General features: G+C 43.1%; 1 protein-coding gene across 3 annotated transcripts in view; it reads left to right on the top strand.

The window, feature by feature from the left end:
• Positions 1-18,554, top strand: part of ARIH2 (ariadne RBR E3 ubiquitin protein ligase 2) — a 30,988-nt gene that overhangs the window by 1,562 nt on the left and 10,872 nt on the right. For 2 of the 3 annotated variants that reach the window (XM_021409574.1, XM_021409573.1), the window contains exons 2-4: positions 3,352-3,698; positions 15,373-15,440; positions 16,797-16,860. In XM_021409574.1, coding sequence (XP_021265249.1) covers positions 3,450-3,698; positions 15,373-15,440; positions 16,797-16,860 — 381 coding nt within the window. In that variant the 5' untranslated portion in view covers positions 3,352-3,449. Of the gene's footprint in view, positions 1-2,438; positions 2,588-3,351; positions 3,699-15,372; positions 15,441-16,796; positions 16,861-18,554 lie in introns of all 3 variants that reach the window. The other variant, XM_021409575.1, reaches the window with a different exon arrangement.

Below are 18,554 nucleotides of genomic sequence, written 5' to 3'. Positions count from 1 at the left end.
AGATAACTTGCTCCAAGCGACGGTAGGCCGGGAAGGAGCGAAGCCTTCGCGTTAGGGCAGGCGCAGGGGCCCGAACAAAGCCTGGGGCGTGGGGGGAGCGAGCGGATTCCCGGGGGAGGTGTTGTGGCTGCGGGGAGGTCCCTGCTGTCAGCTGTACGAGAAGGCTGGGGGCTGCTGTCCCGCTTTCTTACTTCTGGGATGAAAAAATGCCATCGAAAATCTCAGCGGAGAAGGAAGCAGAGATGTGTGCCCGCTGTGTGTGTGAGGAAGCAGTCGAGGATGATCCCGGGATTACGGGCTCGAGTGACATGGACGAGGAGGCGATTAACATCGACGGCTGTGTGCAGCTGGGGCTGTGCAGGGGTTCAGAGGAAATAGCGTGAAGTTACATGGAGAGGTGGTGCGGGAGGCAGACCAGGATAGCTCTTCACTTGCTTCGGAGTGATCACTGAGGAAATAAGAAATATCCACAGAAATACGTGGATTCTGTGACATAACTACAGAAGGAGTAGCAGGAGAGGAGCATCTTCCAAAGGGCTTGTTAGAGGAGTCTTACAGAGGTAGATACAGAGGGTGTAAATCAGAGAAGAGTGATGCAGTGAGGTGAGATGCACAGTGGGATGTGGTAATTCACTGGTAGTGGTGAGGTTAGGGACTGGTGGCAGCATGGCTGAAAGTGTTAATTTCTAGAGATATTGCTAAAGAAGCAGCATGTTGTGAGTGAGAACTCAGCATGGGGCATCCCGTCAGGACTGATAGGTGCTGAGTGGGGCTGTGGGTGTGTTCCCAGGCTCCTGGAGCAAGACAAGGGGAAGCTGGGTGATTACATCAGTGTTAAGGAGGATGAGGAGTGCTTTGGATGGAGGTGGCAAAGTAGGACCTCATGTTCTGGGTAGGAAAGTAACTCAAATATTGGTTAAAATTTCATAATCTGATCTTTAGGATTATGATATTAAATTACTCCAAATACTTTGTTCTTTTGACCCTCTTTTTTGAGTTTATCATATTTATTGTCTTAAAAACTAGTGCCATCAGTATTAGCTTTGTCTTGTCTTAGTTTGTATTCAGAGAGCTTACGTTTGGATCTGAGGGCGTTAGGCTGAGCGTTATGCGAGACAGGCGAGTTACGCTGCTTGTTTTATTTCCTTTGTTTTCTCTGCACAAGCTTTAGTCCTCTTCTGTCATTCACACACATCCGTCTGTCAGTAAGTTATGCTGGAAGTGAACTCTTTCCCAGAATGTTGTGACAGGGCTCACAGAAGACGTCCAGCCTGCAGGCTGTTTTCTGCATGACGTGTCTGATTTGCCCGTGCAAACAGTTCCTCCGTTTGTTCAAGTAAACGTTGGCGGCACAGAGAAAGGGCTCTGCTTGCACCTGCCCCCTGGGACTGGTGTGTAACTGCTCAGGTACTTGTGGGCCCCATGCTTTACCTAGGCACCTTGTTGCTCTGAGATGTATTGCAGTGTAATGAGGGCAGTGAGTTAAATGTGGTTTTCTTCTGTCTCTGAAGTGTGAGATGATCTGATCAAGACTGAGAACTTTTCTGACTGGAGAAATGTGCTTGGACTTTGTGATGCTCTGAGGTTTGCTGAACAGAGCTGTCACGCATTTAGCTATGGTTATCTCTGTAGTAGAGTGGTTTTAGGTTCTCAAATGAGTAACTCTTTTAACATGGGATTTAACAGTAAAGATCCGTTACATCTTTTATGCAAGAGGTCTGTGTTGATGCAGGTTAAACCCAGAATTGAACTGTGAACTCTAAGCAGGATGGACAGAGGGACAATACAGGTTTGTCTTGTGTCTGCAAAATGAGATTTCACATCTGTAGCCTTCTAATATGGAGAGACAGTGCCTTTGCTCCTTTGGACTTCTGCAGGAGGCAGTGATATAAATTATCTGTGTGTTATGTTGTGAATAGCTCAGAAATCAAGAGGCAAAGGAATTGGAAACCAGAATTCTTGGGATAATATAATTAGCTCCTGGCCTACAGCCTCTCTCACTGGAGGAGGTTTGTGTCTGCTGAAATCACTGCAGCTTCTCAGACTGAAGGTACATCACATCTCTGTGGTTTATTTGTGCTGCCTGCTCAGTTTATTGCAACCAGAGGACAAATGAGTTGAGGAAAAGTAATGAAAACTTATGGTAGATATTTCCTGTACTCTGAAGTCAGAAGTGTCAAAGCTTTGTTATGGTTTCCCTGGCAGCTACGAATTGTGAAACTGTGGGTGTATATATGCAAGGATCAGAATTAACAGCATAATGATATGAAATGCCATATATATACATATATATAGATAAGAAACCAAACATATGTTGCCTGTAGAAAATACAACTTTTATGTATACATTTTTGTACTTAAAAACTTGTTTGCAGCGTTGTGTTTTAATTGTTTGGGGTTTTTTTGGTTTTTGTTTTGTATTTAATATATTCTCTATAGAAACTAAATCAATTGGTAAAATGGAAAATTGTGACTAACTATGAGATGACCATAATTTAAGGCTGAAAAGTGCTCTATCTGCTGACCCTCTCAGAACTTCACTTCTTGCTGTTTGAGTTACAAACCTTCTGCTGGTGGAGTTCAGATAAGTAAAGTCAAATTTGTGAATTTTCCCATTCTGGTGAGGACTGTAACAAATAGCTTAGTTGTTCCCATTCCTCTTGAACAGCAGCTGCAACACTTGAGTGTGTCAGTTTTTACCTTCAGAAGTTAATGTGTAAGTACGTAGAGAAGGTAATAACGTGAGAGCACTTACTTTACTTCCCCATTCAGATGTAAGGCCCAAGGCACATCATGTCAAGCAGAACCTCAAGACTGTTAAATTGGGTGCATAAGAAAAGTATATTTGCCTGTCGTGTTTTCCAAAGTCCCACTGAATTCTGTTTCTGAAGCAATATGGACTTGTACGGGGTGTCACAAGTTGCCCTCCTAGCTCCAGTGATCATAGCTAAGGTGGTTTTTTTTTCTGTTGACAAAATGCAGATGATGCTTTTCTGCATTACTGCAGGTTGTTGATAAAAACATAACGTTGTAAATCTAGATGTATTTCTGAAAAGATATGTGATGGAAGTTATGGAGCCCCTTTCCAAATGATGGAAGTCCCAGGACCCTCATAGACGGCGATGCAGCCATGTAATAGCACCCTCTTTGAGGTTTTAGACGTCACCTGTCAGAGCAGCCCTGGCCTTGCAAGTGCATCAGTTGTTGCAGCAGATCCAGCCAGGATCTGTGCAGCAAAATCTTCTTTGGCCTTGGGTTGCTCTTTTCCTGTCTGTTGGATCACCTGTATGATGTTGACGTGGCCTCTTACCATTTCTTAGGCAACAGAAAAAAATTGTTTTTCCCTCCTCAGGAGACAGAGCTCAGATGAAATCAAAAGAACGATAAAGTGTGGAGGAGAACAAGACGCTGCAATTGCTTTCCTGGTCTGCAGTTTGTCAGGGCATTAAGATGTCCGTGGACATGAACAGCCAGGGCTCTGACAGCAATGAAGAGGATTATGACCCTAATTGCGAGGAGGAGGAAGAGGATGAGGATCCGGGGGATATTGAGGATTATTATGATGGGGTAGCTAACGACGTGGAGCAGCAGGGAGCAGATGCCTTTGATCCAGAGGAATATCAGTTCACCTGCCTGACTTACAAGGAGTCGGAGACCACTCTGAATGAACACATGGCCAGCTTGGCTGCCACGTTAAAGGTGAGGAAAGGTTTCTGCCTTCACACAGTTGCAAAGTAAGTCTGTGATTGAAAAGGCAAATGCCAAACACGCAGTTTGAAATAAAAGCTGTGGCTATGTTACTGTTATGGGGAGCTTGGTGGATGTTACTGTGGGTCCCTTGTTCAAAACTGACTCAAAGGTTTACAGTTGCTGCGTACTGATTCTTGGGCCTGAAAATCTCTCTTACTGTATATTGTTTCTTACATCATTTTTTTTTTGCAGAGCTGAGCTTCATGTGCATTCTGAGTTAAAACTCATTGCATTGCGTCAGTGCAAAGAGAATGTATAGAGAAGAAAGAAGTCAAATCATAGATGGTACAAATTGGTTCAGCTGTGTTTGAGAAGCTAGCTGACAGATAGGAAAATGTTCTAAAACTCTGTAATTCTAACGGAAACACCTTACTTTGTTGGTTCTGAGAGAATAATCATAGACTTTCAAAGAAGACAGATTAGCTGTCATGTCAGGTATTAACCCTAACTTTGCAGTGACAAGCAATTAAAGTACAATGAACTTGCCAGCTCTTGTAGTGACTAATTCATCGCAGAAGATACTCACTCCAAGTCAGCTCCGTGGCATTATGTTCAATAAGACCTCTCTGAAGTTTTTCTTCTCTTTGTGCAAGTGATGACACTAGTATATACTAGGAAGAGGAGGAAGTTCCCTTTCTGCCTCGTCAGTCTGCTTTGGTCCAAGTGCTGGTCAGAGGGAAACTGAGTTTCCTAAGCTGCAAGATGATGGCACTTGGCTGAAATTAGCGATGTGCTGACCTCGTAGCAGGTCTAGTACAGATTGTTCTCTGGAGCAACTCCTGAAAGCGGGACAGAGGTAACTACAGCACATGAAAACCACGTGGGATGAATTTTGGTTCGTGTTAATTAGATCTGAACCTATGTTGATCAGAGAGAGAAAGATCTTGATTCTTAATTGCACACCAGATTCTTATAGAAATAGTGTAAATGTAAAGCCTGAAGACTAAAGCCTATAGTCTCACTGTGAAGTGAGATGTTTTACTCTCTTAGCTGTCAAACTCTGGACTGATTTCTTCAGAATGTGTGTTTCAAGCTTTGAATGCTGGCTGTTTCCTGCAGGGTGGGAGGCAAAAGGAAAGAACAAATGAGAGTAGCTGGTTAGTACTTCTGAGCCAGCTGCCAGTTGCTCTTGGTTCTCAGCAATTAAGTAATAATTTAGAAATGCTTTTATGCTCCTTCTCACTGTTTGCCTTCAGGTGAAGCACCCTTCAGAAAGATGACGCCTGCCATCTTGTTCTCATGAATTAAATTAACAAAAGCAGTATTTAGTCAGTAAAATCAGGCTTTCAAAGTTAAAATCTTTTTTATTTTTTTTTCCCAAGAATTCTGGAGATGTCACTGATGATAGAACAGCAAAGAGTATAGTTTACCAGATAATAGCAACCTGCTAGATTGATTCTGGTCCCAAATCTGTTTCTTCTGAACCCAAGGAGAAAACATTGTAGATTCCATTTTCATCAAGAGTATGCCTGCATATTTGCTTACAAATGAAGTGCTATGCTTTTGGTTTCTGCATGAGAAGATAAAAATAAATCTGAGTAGAAACCTGGAAAACTGATGTTGTAAGCTACTTTAGCTCTGTAAGTGCCACGTTAACACCATTTTCTAGCAATGGTGGTGCAAGAATTGCACATTTCTTAACTTGGAAATCTGCTGTGTATCTGTAGCATGTGCTTTCGGTTTCCTGACATCTTTTTTTACAATACTTGAGCAACTGTTTCTTCCTTCCCCCCTCTTCCCTAAGGAAACCTGTGATTTTGTTAGTTTTCTTAAACAAGCTGGAGGGGAAAGAATTTGGGTTACATTAACAAGCATAGAGAAGAAGGAAATTGGATGGAATAGGCTCTCTTTGTAATCGTTATTTTCTTAATGGAGATACATAAATAGGGGCTGGTTTGGTTTTGGTGGTTTTTTTTTTTTGTCAGAACTATATTAACTTTTTTCCTGTAATTTTCTTAAGCATTAAAAACTTTCTTTTTGAATACTATCATTCACGATACCTTGGGGATTTTCTGTGTATTTGTGATTGTTCTTCTGGAGAACCTTACTTCACTGTGCTGATTTTTGTCTCCTTTTGTTTCCTGGGTTGCACATTGTGTCTAGTGGTTATGTACTGCTTTTCAGCATTAGCTTGTACTTATGACAGAGTGCTCACCCCTGACAGGGAAAGAAAAAGGTAAATTAAAGACTTCTCTGGAAGGAACAGTGTTGAAGGCAAATTTGTTTCATGGAATTGGAACAACTTGTTATCCCAAGAAATGTTTAGACTAATACAATTCCCTAAAGCAAAGAAACAAATGAATACCGTGAATGAGCTCAGAGCCATGCTTGAATGTTCTGCTGTTATATTCTGCCATTAGGTGATTCATGCTCTGAAGGTTAAATTGAAGGGACTTGTGTGTTTCTTCCATGGCATTTTGTCTGTGCTCTAAGACCAAAAACAGGTATTCAGAGTTCATACATGCAATCTCTACTGTTATTAGCTAACAACTAAGAAGTATTTCATTTACTCTGCTCGTTAACCCTCAGATTTTTTTTAAATTCCTTTGTTCAGCTGGTTTAAATTGGCTCTGTGAAACTCTTGTTTTCTTAAAGCGTAGAGCTAAAGGGTGTTCTTCCTTGGAAACCCTCTTGGCTACCTTTTTTTCACTCCTTGTGCATTACAGCAGAACTTGTTCTTGCTTCTAATGAAGCTTAACAGACAGTTGAACAACTGTGGCATTGGCAGCTCAATTGTGAATACTTTGTATATGTTTAAAAATCTCTTCTCAGGTTGGGTTTAGGGAGAACTGTGAGTAGATCCTCGCTTCCAGGGAAAAGAGAGAAAATGTTCTCTCCTTGGGGAGTGCTGTTGAATCAGGTCTGTTTGTGGGAGATTCAATTAATAACCTGAGCGAATTAGGATGGGATATCTGCTGAACCATGCTTGAAGAAGTCTCAAACTAATGTTATCCAAAACTGATTCTCTGACCCAAAGCCTATGACTGAAAGCAGGAAGGCCTGCATCAGTTCCCCACAGGGTCGGTTAATCCAGCAATCAGCACTGGTTAAGGACAGTGCTTTTGAAAGCAGAGCAGCATCTACTGCCTGCAGACCAGCAAAGGAATTTGTAGCAGTCCTTTTTAACAAGCAGATATCTTTATAAAATCCAGTATCTTTCAAAAAATAAAACTTAACTTTGGATAGTAGTAACCTTATTTTCAAGACAATTGTGCCAAATCCCCATAAAGTGATTATGGGTTGTTAAGTGGCAGAATCAGAAGATGCACAGAAATGATACAATACCCAACTGTTGTACAAACAAAGTTGACACCATCGCTGGTGAGCAATTAAGTGTGTGATGATGTCATATTGTTTTTGTTGGTGAATGACACTCCCTGGCTCTGCTAAGAGTCTTTGAACAAGTCTGGAATTTCTGTGATGTTCCAAATAACTGGAAGTAGTTCCTCCATTTTGGTGATGAAATGAATCTTTCTGGGTTTTTTCTACCGACTCCTTCACAGCAGTCATCTAAACCACCAGATAAAGCACTAAACTGGTAATAAACTGGTATTGCAGTTTATGAAAAAATGTTACTTTGACTTCAGGAGCTTTTAGAAGTTGATGGTCAGTCACGAGGAGGATAAGATATCTTTGCTCGTTGAAAGAGAGTAGTGTTGTTTTACAGGCAGTTGATACTGATGTCATCTTTCCACTAAAACCGAAGGAACTGTAAAATAGAGGAACTTAACATTCTCAGTTAATTAGTGTGGATAATCTGTTAGTATTTATCAGACAGTAAAAGCTTATTTCCCTTAATTCTTGAAATAAACACTTCTGATGCATTTGTCTGAACCCTGTCCTCTAAAGAATAAAACTGATAGAAAAAAGTATTCCATGTCATGACGCAGTACTGGATCTATTAATCCGTGCTATCACTGCTGATCTTTCAGCATTAAACTTGCTTTTCCACATGTTCTTGCTCACCTTAATGATGTTGTATTTTTTTTAATACAACCAAATTAACATTTGCTCATAAAAAACACAGCCCTTTCAAACTCTTCCGTGCACTCGGGTTGTGCTGACACCGAACAGTTAGTTTGTAGAGCTGCTTGGTGAATGCTGGCAGCGATCCCTCTCAAATACCATCTTTAGCAGAGCCAGAGTCATGTGCATGCAGATTGGCAGCCGGTACGAGCAGCTCTACCCAGAGGAGCTGGCACTCTGTGAACGCCTGCGTGATGCAATTGCAAAAAGTCTGGGAAGAGCAAGATGTCAGATGAGTAATTTCTGCCTCCCGTGTCACGGTGTGAACCAGAACCGCGTGTGTTGTGCGGGCTGCTCATCTGAGACAACCTCTGATGTTGCGTAGTTGTCATTTTTGACACCATAATGACTTAATGGAACTTAATATGCAATGTAAAATGGCAATCACAAGGGACTTAGCCTTACCTCAGTACACGAGATGTATTAAAGCTCCCTGAGATATTCAAATGCATGCTCATAGGAACAGATTTTTGAAAAATACACGTTCAGTTAATGCCCATAAGAACCTAAGGATATGTGAGGTTGACCAAAATTGATAAATATTAATATGTATTAGTAGAAAACTTAGTCAGTATTTCAATACTGTAAGTAGAGGATCCAGGCAGGCAAATGTGACTTCTCCACAAAAGCCACGGGGTGGTGTGTGGCAGTGATAACGAGCTACATCTGAGTACCAGTACGGCCTAGATTAGCTGGGCTTCTGCCTGTGCTGTGTTTTGATATCGAGAGAATGTTATGCGTGGCTTCCCATCTGAAGTTGTAACCCTCAGGAACACACGGCTGAGAAGTGTTTCTGTCTTCTCTGCCACTTTCTGCTCCCAGAAAGATCCTGGAAGTTGTGCTGTACAAAAGCTGTGTTGCTACCTGTCAGATTCACAACGCCTGTGTTTCAGTAATGTAGTAAACATCAAGAGGATGTGAAGATGTTAGTAACTGTCCTCAGTGTGTACTTTATTTTCACTCCCAAGCAGTTTTTTTAAAAGCACAGTAAGTTTTCTTAGGTTTCTGGTTGGCAAGATAAGGGAGGCTGCAGGGCCTGGAGCTGTCACATCTTCATGCAGAAGAGAAATTAGTTTTGTTCTGTGTTACCCAGGACTGCCAAAATTCTCAACTTGATTGGAAAAATGAGCCACAAGCACAGAGGGTGATCATTGCCCTCACGTTTCTTTGTGATTCACGTGTAAAGTGCGTCTTACAGCCTGCATGGCGCTGCAGGGAGCAGGAGAGCTCCACACAGCTGCTGGAGAGTCTGATCTTGGTGGGAGATGGAGGCAAGGCTCGAGTCTCTAAGTATGTCTAAACAATCTTTCAGTAACTACTTCATGTTGCAATCTTACAGCTGGACAACGTGATTGCAAGGAGTGGCACAATGCAGCAAAGTTCATTGCCAAATCTGTGTGCTGTGGCTATTACAGATGGCACTGTAGAAATGAGCCAGTTTGCGTACCATGAAGCTGTTTTACAAAGCAGATGTTCCTCTTCTGCATCTTACAGCAAAAGAAAAGAAATGCCCTTGGAAGCTAGGATTGTCACGTAGAGGACTGTGTTACCCGAGGCCCAACCAGGCTTACTCCGGTTACCCCGCCGTGTTCTCAGCACACGTGTGCTGCTGCGTCCATGTGCACACACCAACGCATTACAGCTCGTGTTAGCTGCCCCATGGGCCGTGCCCTCAGTCACTCCTCAAGCTCGTGTGGATTCAGGTTATTTATTACTTGTGTGTCCTCTGTGTAGCCAGAAAGGATTTTCCACTCCTGTATTTAGGTGGGAAGCCCCCAGACAAGGGCCAAGGTGAGTGCGCACTGTGGCACGTCGCTGGGGCTTTGCCTGGAAAGAGACTGCAGTGAGTGCAGCTGGGAGTCTTGTGTCAATCTGAGCCCCACGTGCAGTCTTACAGCTTTCTTGCTACATTTCCTTCACTCTAAATCTTTCAAAGAAATTTTGTAGCTATTTTGTAATAATGCCTTCTGGCGTGCTGTCTTGCTTAAGTCTTTTTTTTAATTTATTTCTGAATCTCCCTGGGAAAAATAACCTAACAGCTTGAGAAATACGTATGTTGAGATTTCTTAGCTGAGTCCTACTGATCTCGTTTGCTGGCAGCTGAAATTCCCACTATCCTCCATAGGAGAATGGATGGATTAGAGCCACGTGTAATTGCAGAGCAGCACTTGGAGTTTAACCCGAGATGTCCTCTCTTCAGTATCTCATGCACTGACAGCGTTGTGAACCTTATGCAGTAACACTGGTGGTATTTGTCATTCCCAAACTGCTCTCTGCCTCCTAAATATGATTCTAATGGTGTGGGCTGTCGCCAGGTCTCTGCGTGCCTGAGGGTGAGTGACAGTGCAGCCTCAGACCCGCAGTGAAGCAGGGCTGTGCGCTGCTGTGTGTTGGGACAGCTCTGTGGCACCGTGCTGCCAGGGGCTTCAAACTGCATCTCTTTCACCAGGGCAGCCTGCAGTCTGCGGTCAGCAGAGAGACTGAGATGTCAGACAAATTCTAAGCAATGCTGTGAGTGATATTTAAAGAGAAACGATGCTTTCTCATGTTTTTTAAGCATGACTGAACACACAAAACTTTGGGCAGGGTATGTGATTCTTTTGTTGTAACTCTGTCTTTTTTTCCTGTGTATTAATTTGAGTTGTATTTTGAAAACAGTGTTCTAATGCCAGAAACCTGTGGTGGATAGAAGGGACTTTGCTACCAGCCTTTGAACACGTCAGGTGCTTACAGCAGCTGGTGGCTGTGGCGGCCCAAGCCCCTGCAGCCTTGGGACTTTCCTAGCAGGATTGCATGTTGGAAGCCTGCTTAAAAGAGCAATAGATAAAGCGAAGAGGAAAATGCGGTCCAAAAGAGAGCTTTTTGGTTGGCCCTTTTTGTTTCTTCTTGATTCCTAATAGTTCTGCAATTTTCTGAGGAAATCCTCCAATAAAAACAAGGCTGTCAAATGTTTTTTTCCAGCAGGGCATGGAAGGAGTCAGATCTACTTTCCACACGAGGGATGAGTGTAAAATAGTATCTTTTCCATTTTGTGGATCACTTTCTTTACTTCAGTATCATGAAGTGAATTGTGTGTGAAGGTATTTTTTTTCAACAATATTATTCCATTCAAAGTACAGTTTCTTTCTGGTGTTTCTGTTCTCCCCGTCAGCTCAGTTGAGTTTCTTCTATTTCTCCTATCACTGCTCACCAGCAGCAACAATTTCAGAAGCTCTTGCTCTGTTCTCGCTGTTCTAAAGACTTGAATGTGTTTAGAAGTTCTGATGCAACACAAAAACTAATGTTTTCATAGTTTCTTCCTTTTCTTGTAGACCTAGCAGAAAACTGTATTTCTGGATTAGAAGAAATGCTTCTCAAGATTAATCCTATTTGCTGAGCTGTATTTGTATGAAATCCTTTGGCAAGGGGAAACACGAGAAATAGAAATAGCGTTTCTTTATGCCAGGGTAGTGTTCATCACAGCCAGGCATTTCAGTGCAGCCCTGGTTTAATGTGAGCTGTCAGCTTGATGCAAAGCCAGGGGGTGTCAGCTCCAGCAGATCATCATACCACCAACTCGTTCTGACATGACTCTCTGTGAGAATCATGTGAGAATTTTTGTTTTAAAGTTCCCGATACCAGATCTCTGCAAAAGCGTGGATTGAAACAGATCTCCAAAAAAATAGGCCGTTCCTTGGAGAAAAGTGAAATGAGCTCATGAGATATGCATGCTACATCAATATGCATGAGCGGTTTCTGTAGAATATAAGCTCTACAAAAGACAGTGTTTTTTTAGCTTTTAGGAAACATTTCTGTCTGAATGAGCGACTGTCAAAGTGGCGTGGTTGAAATGATTTTCTTCTGTAGAGAGATGATGAAACTTCAGCTCTTCAAATAACATAGCTTATCAGGGAAGCAAGTTGAGGCATAGTTGTCTTTGTGCTTTCCAAACCCAGCGAGGTACCTAGAGAGCTTCTTTGCAAATCCTTTTGATGTTGTCTTGTCCAGGACTGCCGCACTGTTTCTCATACTTCCGAAGCGTGAGAATTTTGCTTATCTTGGAGAGAGGAGACCCCAGGAGATTAACCTTGAGACAGAAAAATCTCTGTGTTCTCTTCTTCAAAAAAAACCAAGTGGTCGAGTTTAATGTGATGATGTTTCTTCTTTGTTCTACTTTCAGAATCTAATTTTATCCAGCACAAAGTAAATTTTTTCTGACTTCTTTTATAACCCTTGAAGACTTCCCCTTAAGGCAGAGCGGCTTCCTCTTGGCACTCTTCCTACCTTTACTGACACGGCGCTGCTTTTCCAGTGCAGCACTAAACATGAGCGTTGGTCACGTTTGGCCCATTTCTGAAAATCAGCTGTCCTCTGTCGTTAGGATGACAGAGTTAAGCTGATGGAGGTTTGGAAAAGGCTTCTGAGGTGACCACGTTCCTCTTGGAAGGTGAAGCTGGATGATGTGCTGCCCAGCCTGTCTCAGTTTCAAATTTCTACTCATCCTGATTGCAGAGAAAGAAGCCTGGTCTTGAATTTTCTCCAAGTTCAGCTTTTGTCCGAACTGATGTGTGATCTTTAAGCTAATAGCAAGAAGATGGGGAAATGCAGAATGAGGGAAGGATATTTTCTCCTCATGGAAATTGTGGTCAGGCATTGGAACGGGCTGCCCAGGGAAGTGATGGAGTCCTCATGGCAGGAGGTGCTTAAGAGACGTGTGGATGTGGCACTAGGGGATGTGGGGCAGTGATGGGACTTGATGATCTTGAAGGTCTTTGTGAATGTGGAAGGTTATATGATTACATGATTCTAAATAAAATCAGCATGGTTACTGCTTTCAGATTTCAAAATTTTCTGGAGTACTAAAGTTATGTAGAAGCATTGGCACCACTCTACTATTGCCAATGAAAACTAAAATAGAAGTGCAGCATCTAGAATGCGTTCCCTTCTACGCTGTGGTCCATAGAAGTATTTTTCTGTAATGGCCTGCTGCCAGCAGAACACTGAGTGGGCCATCCCACAGCTCTTTTGTGTCTCCTGAAAAGAGAACAGAGAAGTGTAAACAAAGTGACAGTTTTTCAAAGATAACTTTTCAATTTGTTTTGTGTCTGAGATGAGGCATGATTGTTCTTGGATAACGTAAAGCTCTTGTGTCACCCGGTTGCTAATAGGGGCCTGAATCACAGCTTTTTCTGAAATGTTTTATAAGTTTGAGGTCTTTCATTATATAAAACTTCTGACTGTCCAGGAAATGCTTTACTGTTAAAAACTTACTTTTCTTACGCTTGTTTTCTTCAGTCTCTCAGTAGTGTTGGCCCCCAGTGGTTTCCACATCTGCAATCTGAATTACCAGCCTTGTTGGTGAGCAGACATAGGCTGTCTTGTGGTGAGGCTCCGCCTGCCATAATCAGCAGGCAGGGCCCAGCCTCGTGTGTTACCTGTTCCTCTTTCATCTCTCTTTCTCACAGTTTGAATGTTATCTGTCCTTAGTATGTAAGAATAAGTTCTTCCATGCCAAACTAACTGGCTCTGGGACTTATTGTTTGCAGGATCTCATGTGCTCCAGATGGATAGTATCAAAATCCTGTGTGTCGGGGCTTTTGTGAATCAGGACTCCCATCATGAACATGACTTTTATTCTTGGGTGCTTTTATGATGCAAATAACAAAATGAGCATTACAGCTGGTCCAGTCAGGGCTTGTAGGTAGCGCAAATTCAGAATGGTCACAGCTTTATTCTTTGTCCCCTAACAAGAACGAACGAATACACGGTTGGGGAGCAGACACTGGCTGCTGGGAGGAGTTGGGTTCCCAGGCAGGGCCAGAAGGGAATTTCTGTGTGATAGGACTTCCCTGAAATGTGCTCTAGAACAAAAAGAAATAGCCTTGCAGAGTCCTCACCCTCGATTTAGGATTTCTTCCCAGGTAGACAGTCTCTGTATCTGTTAACCTGGTATCCTTCTAGAACATTAATTCTGCATCTTGCTGAACAATTTGACTCAAAAACATTTCATTGTTAGGCTAGTTTGTTACATGTAGGGACTGAATGCTAGTATTTGTATTTATAATTTCACATTCATAGAGGGACTTGTTAATTAGCTCATCTTTGGGAACGAGCAGCTCTATGCATTGTTCATGCAGTTGTGATGATATACCTCAGGCTGTGAAAACACAACTGAAAAATACTCATTTTCATGTGTTGCAGGTGAACTTCCCATTTAAGACTGGTGTTCTTGTTTGTTTGCTTTTGACAGGATGGTTGTTCTTACTGCTACTGGGACATAATTTAGTTACTATTAGAGAGTGATTCATTAGCATGTGCTTTGCATTTGCAGGAAGCCAGTCTTGTAGAGACCACACTGCTGATGCTTCCCACTGAGCAGAGCTAGCCAGTTGGCTTCAGAAAGGTGCCCGGCTGCCCTGCCCTCCTCACAGCAGCACCCGGCTGCCTCCACAGGACTCTCCCCCTCCAACCTTCTGACATTGACAGATGCCAGTGCAGGGTCGGGGCCATATCTGATGGCAGGAATAGGTCAGTTGTGTTGTGAAACTGCACCTCTTCGGTGGGTTGGTTTCAGAAGGGTAATGGATACGTTGCAGTAGGTGAGCAGAGCCTGTTTTGTAGGAGCTAGCACAGCTTGTTTTCCTTCCGGGGCTGTGCAGGAGTCATTGCGTGGCTGTGTTACCAGCACGTCAGATTCCATGATTCACCTGCAGCAGGATTCAAGATGGCTTATGGCTTCTCAGCTGGTGATTGGGACTGACAGCTTGTCAAAAAAAAAAAAAATCTCTTCCTGCAGCTGGGACAGAAGAAGTGGTGTTTTCTGTATGTGCAGCAGACGGATGCTGTGGTGACAGCTTTTCTTAGAGCAGGGGAGGCAGAGCTCCATGAGCATCAATGGGGCATAAAGGGTCCAAAGGCCGATTTTCTTCTGAAATAAACTAATACATAGAACTAAAGGAGAACTTATTCACTTGTATCCTTGTAACATGGCTTCAAATGTCGTGCTGCAGTATTCTAGAATGTGCTCAGGCACTTCTGGCTAGCACAGTCTGTGCTAATGCTTGCCGGGAGCCCGTGTAATGCAACCAAGTCTGCATGGAAATAGACCCTACCAGAGTAAGTTTCCATCTTCCTAATCCATTCTAGTGTATAACAACATTTTCTACAGTGAAAGTTTGGGGAAAAAAATTATGTAGAGAGAGAGAACTTTTTTCCCCTTCTTGTTGCTATCACAGCATGTGCGTGCTTGCAGCTTGTTGCTGCTCCTCCAGCTCTGTGAGCAGTGTCAGCTGTGCTGTGCTGAGCGAGAGCCCTGATCCCAGGCTGGCCTGGTGCTGTTGAGGAGTGGCTGCAGCCAGGGCTGCGTGTTGAGCTCCCAGCAGTTGTTTGGCTGGTCCTGCCATTTCTTGGTCCCTTTCTTGCGGTGCTGTTGTGGTTCGGTGTGTGAGTTGTATACCACAGGTATGCTGTCTGTGAAAATTACATCTAGTAGTTTAATGGGAATTGAATATCACCGTTTTGCTGGGTTTGCACAATTTGTTGGTCTTATAAGAAAATTGTGGCCTTAAGCAGAAGTGTGTTCTCAAAATATGCCTCGCTTTTTGTTTTTTTCACCTAGGTATCCCATGCTGTTGCAAAGCTTGTGTTAGTTAGTTTCCACTGGCAAATCTCAGAGATTTTGGAAAGGTAAGTGTAAGTAACCTTATTTATCCTGTGCTTTGTGCTTTTCCCTCTCTCTACAAGAATGCTTAGGGTGTCCTGTAGTGTATTTTGACAAGCAGGCCACACAGGCATGTCAGGGAGCAGAGGAGAAATGCTGTTTGCTGAGGCTGTACTGCCTGCAAAGAATTTGTAAATAAGGAGAGGGTAGTGTCAGCAAATGTCTTTCAGTCCAAGGAATTAGTGACATGGTGGAAACCCTGCTGATGCGCTGGGCTTAAACAACAAGCTAGCAGACCGAGAGTGCTGCATCTATATTTATTAAAAATATACATATATAAAGATAACATATGGCCTGTTTTGAACATATGATCTGTAAATCATAAAGAAGCACTGAATGTACAACTTATTAATACATTTGCTTGGAGGTTGTTGTTCCTTCTGAATGTAAGTGATGTTTTTTTCCAAGCCGAATAGTGTTTGGAGAACAGCAGCAGATGCTGTGAGAGAACTGCTACGTGTAGCCCCTTTGTTGCTTGGGCAGTGTCACGCCATAGTGATGTCCTCTAGCTGATTTCAAAAGGAGAGTTCAGACTCTGCCCAAATATATGCGGGAAGTGTGTCAGGAGGCACTGCTGTCTGGCAGCCCCTCCAGAAAGTACTGGCTCAGAGCTGAACATTGTCTGAAAATAGAGAGCACATCAGGCTGACTCATTCTGCTGTGCCATTTTTGGCCCCGTTAGCCAACAACTTCATCCAGAGAACATATGGCAAACGCATCTCATGTATGGATATTGTTGCAGCATCTCTGGTAACTGGTTTGTTCGTTGCTATGCATCCTGTGAGAGCTTTTCTCTGGGGAGTGTGGAGGGTGAGATTCCCACACGGCACTCAGGGGGATTCTGCAGGTTCACTAGCAGGATTTAGACAAGAGAGAGTACAGGGAAGGGCTTACTTCTGCAACAGTGACATTGCAAGTTGTTCTCCTGTTGATCTGGTCCTCAAACTTCTGTCTTGGTATGAAGTAGCATTATCGAATTACAGCCTAGTCATACCTCCAGTGCAGCTTTGTATCCTTGAATTCGCTGGTGGATTTTTTTACTGGAGATTCCTCTGTGATAGCAATCACAAAAAGCAAGACGTGTTTAACTCTAAGGCTGCTGACAGACAGCTTCATATACCTGAAGGGTGATAATCTGTCATAAAGTAAATATTTAGCTATATACCAGACTGGAGCCAAAGTGAGACCTACGCAGGATAGCTTGATTTTACAAAGGAGTAGGAGACAGACAGGAGCCGCACCAGAGTGTGTTATCATGGTGATGGAGCAATGCAAAATATATTCAGAAGTGGATTTGATCATTCTTTTAATTGTCTTTTCAGGCACAAGTCTAATGCTGCCCAGTTGCTAGTAGAAGCACGAGTTCAGCCCACCTCATCCAAACATGTAAGTATGCTAACTATTTGGGTCTGTTCCCTTGGCAGAGAAACTTCTGACCCACCTCATTGGAGAGCTGCATTACTGATGGGTCTGTCCCACATTAACTCTTTGCAAACTCAAGGTCCTACACCCTAAATCTGTGCAGGGTTTACTTTTTACAAGGTACTGCTCTGCTCGGGGATGCTTGAGCCGAATCTCCCGGTGGTGTTCTGGCTGAGCTGATCAGTAGCTGTACTTGATCCCAGGGCTTGCGTTTTGCAGCTGGGGCTGTGGGGTCCTTGGATACTTTTTTTTCCCTTTAAATAGAAATATTGTGTTACATGTTTACAGAATTCGTTCACTGAGCGTGGGCCAGTACTCCAGGAACACATTACAATGTGTTGCATTTTGAGTGATAAAATGTTTCATCTGAGAAACACTCCTTGGGCCGTGGGAAAGAGGGGCTTTTGGAGACCTGAAAGCCTGCTTTGGCATCTAAGCTGACTTGTAAATAGCGTAGAGTCAAAACGCTAATACAGCTGGCAGCAGTAAGCTTCATGGACTCGTATTATCTGCCTAGAGTCCAGGAAAAAATCATTGTTATTTGACATACCTAAAAGGAGTACGTGTATTTTGAGATTTGTTTGAATCATTTGTCATTTAAGTACCCTTCACTGCAACGGTGATTTCATTTTTGGAGGAATAAAGTTACAGTTCAGAGGTTAATTTAAGTTTGGCAAACTTGGTTTGATAGGCAATACATGAAGGGTCATTTGTATGTGCTATGGCAAGTTGCTCTGTGGTTCGGCTCCTAATGCAGAATGCTGATATTTCTGGGCAATTGTTTGGGGCATATGCTCATACTATAGAGTGTCTGGCCCTGTAAAGAGAAACTATCATGGCAAGCTCAGAGAAGCAGCTTTCAGAGTTTTGAGGTAGTGTTCTTGCCATTCAAGTCGAGCAGTTGATCTGGCCAATCAGCGCAATTGCCAACTTGATGAATCTTGTTTTGCTCTGCTTAGAACAAAGTTGCTCTATTTCTTTTTCATGTGGCCATGCTACAAAACAAGCTCTACTGGTCATGTGGCTGGGTGGGTGCTGATGCTGCTGCATCCCTGGCACGCAGAGCTACGCATGGAAGCTCACTGCTGTCTCACAAGCTTCTCAAAGAGTAGCAAAGATTGAAGTAGATGAAAAGTGATCAGTTGACTTCTCTGTGAAAGGGGAAACAGGAGCTCAAACTCCTGCTAACAGCTTTGTAGAACCTCGCTTTTGGTAACGCTGTGCTAGACATAGTTTTTCAGGTCCCAGGGGTGAGCCAAAATGTGTGAGAGGCTGTATCTGTTGTCTGAGGGTTAGTTCTGTGCTACCCACAGTGAGACCAGACAGCTTCCCAGTGAAGGAGTAGCAGAATCGTGTCTGACTCAAAACAATCCCTCACATCTTTTTCGGCTGAAGAGACGAGGCCTATTCTGCCAAATGTAGCGCAGGCAGAAGTTAAGTGGTGTCTTTATAAACATTCTGCATGCAATACCTTCATTTGTGTATCAAATATGATACCCAATTACAGTCAAGTAAAAGGCACTGCTAAGCCTGCTTCCAGCTATAGCTTCCCTCCCACGCCTGTGGAACAGCTATTGAGTCCAACCCAGCTAACAACAAATCCCAGTAAATTCAGGGAAGATCTGAACAAAAAGGACATGCACAGTGATGTGTTTACT

Source organism: Numida meleagris, chromosome 11 (assembly GCF_002078875.1).
Source record: "Numida meleagris isolate 19003 breed g44 Domestic line chromosome 11, NumMel1.0, whole genome shotgun sequence".
Lineage (NCBI taxonomy): Eukaryota > Metazoa > Chordata > Aves > Galliformes > Numididae > Numida > Numida meleagris.
The sequence above is the reverse complement of the archived record's forward strand: the minus strand, read 5'-3'. Positions and strand labels throughout refer to the sequence as shown.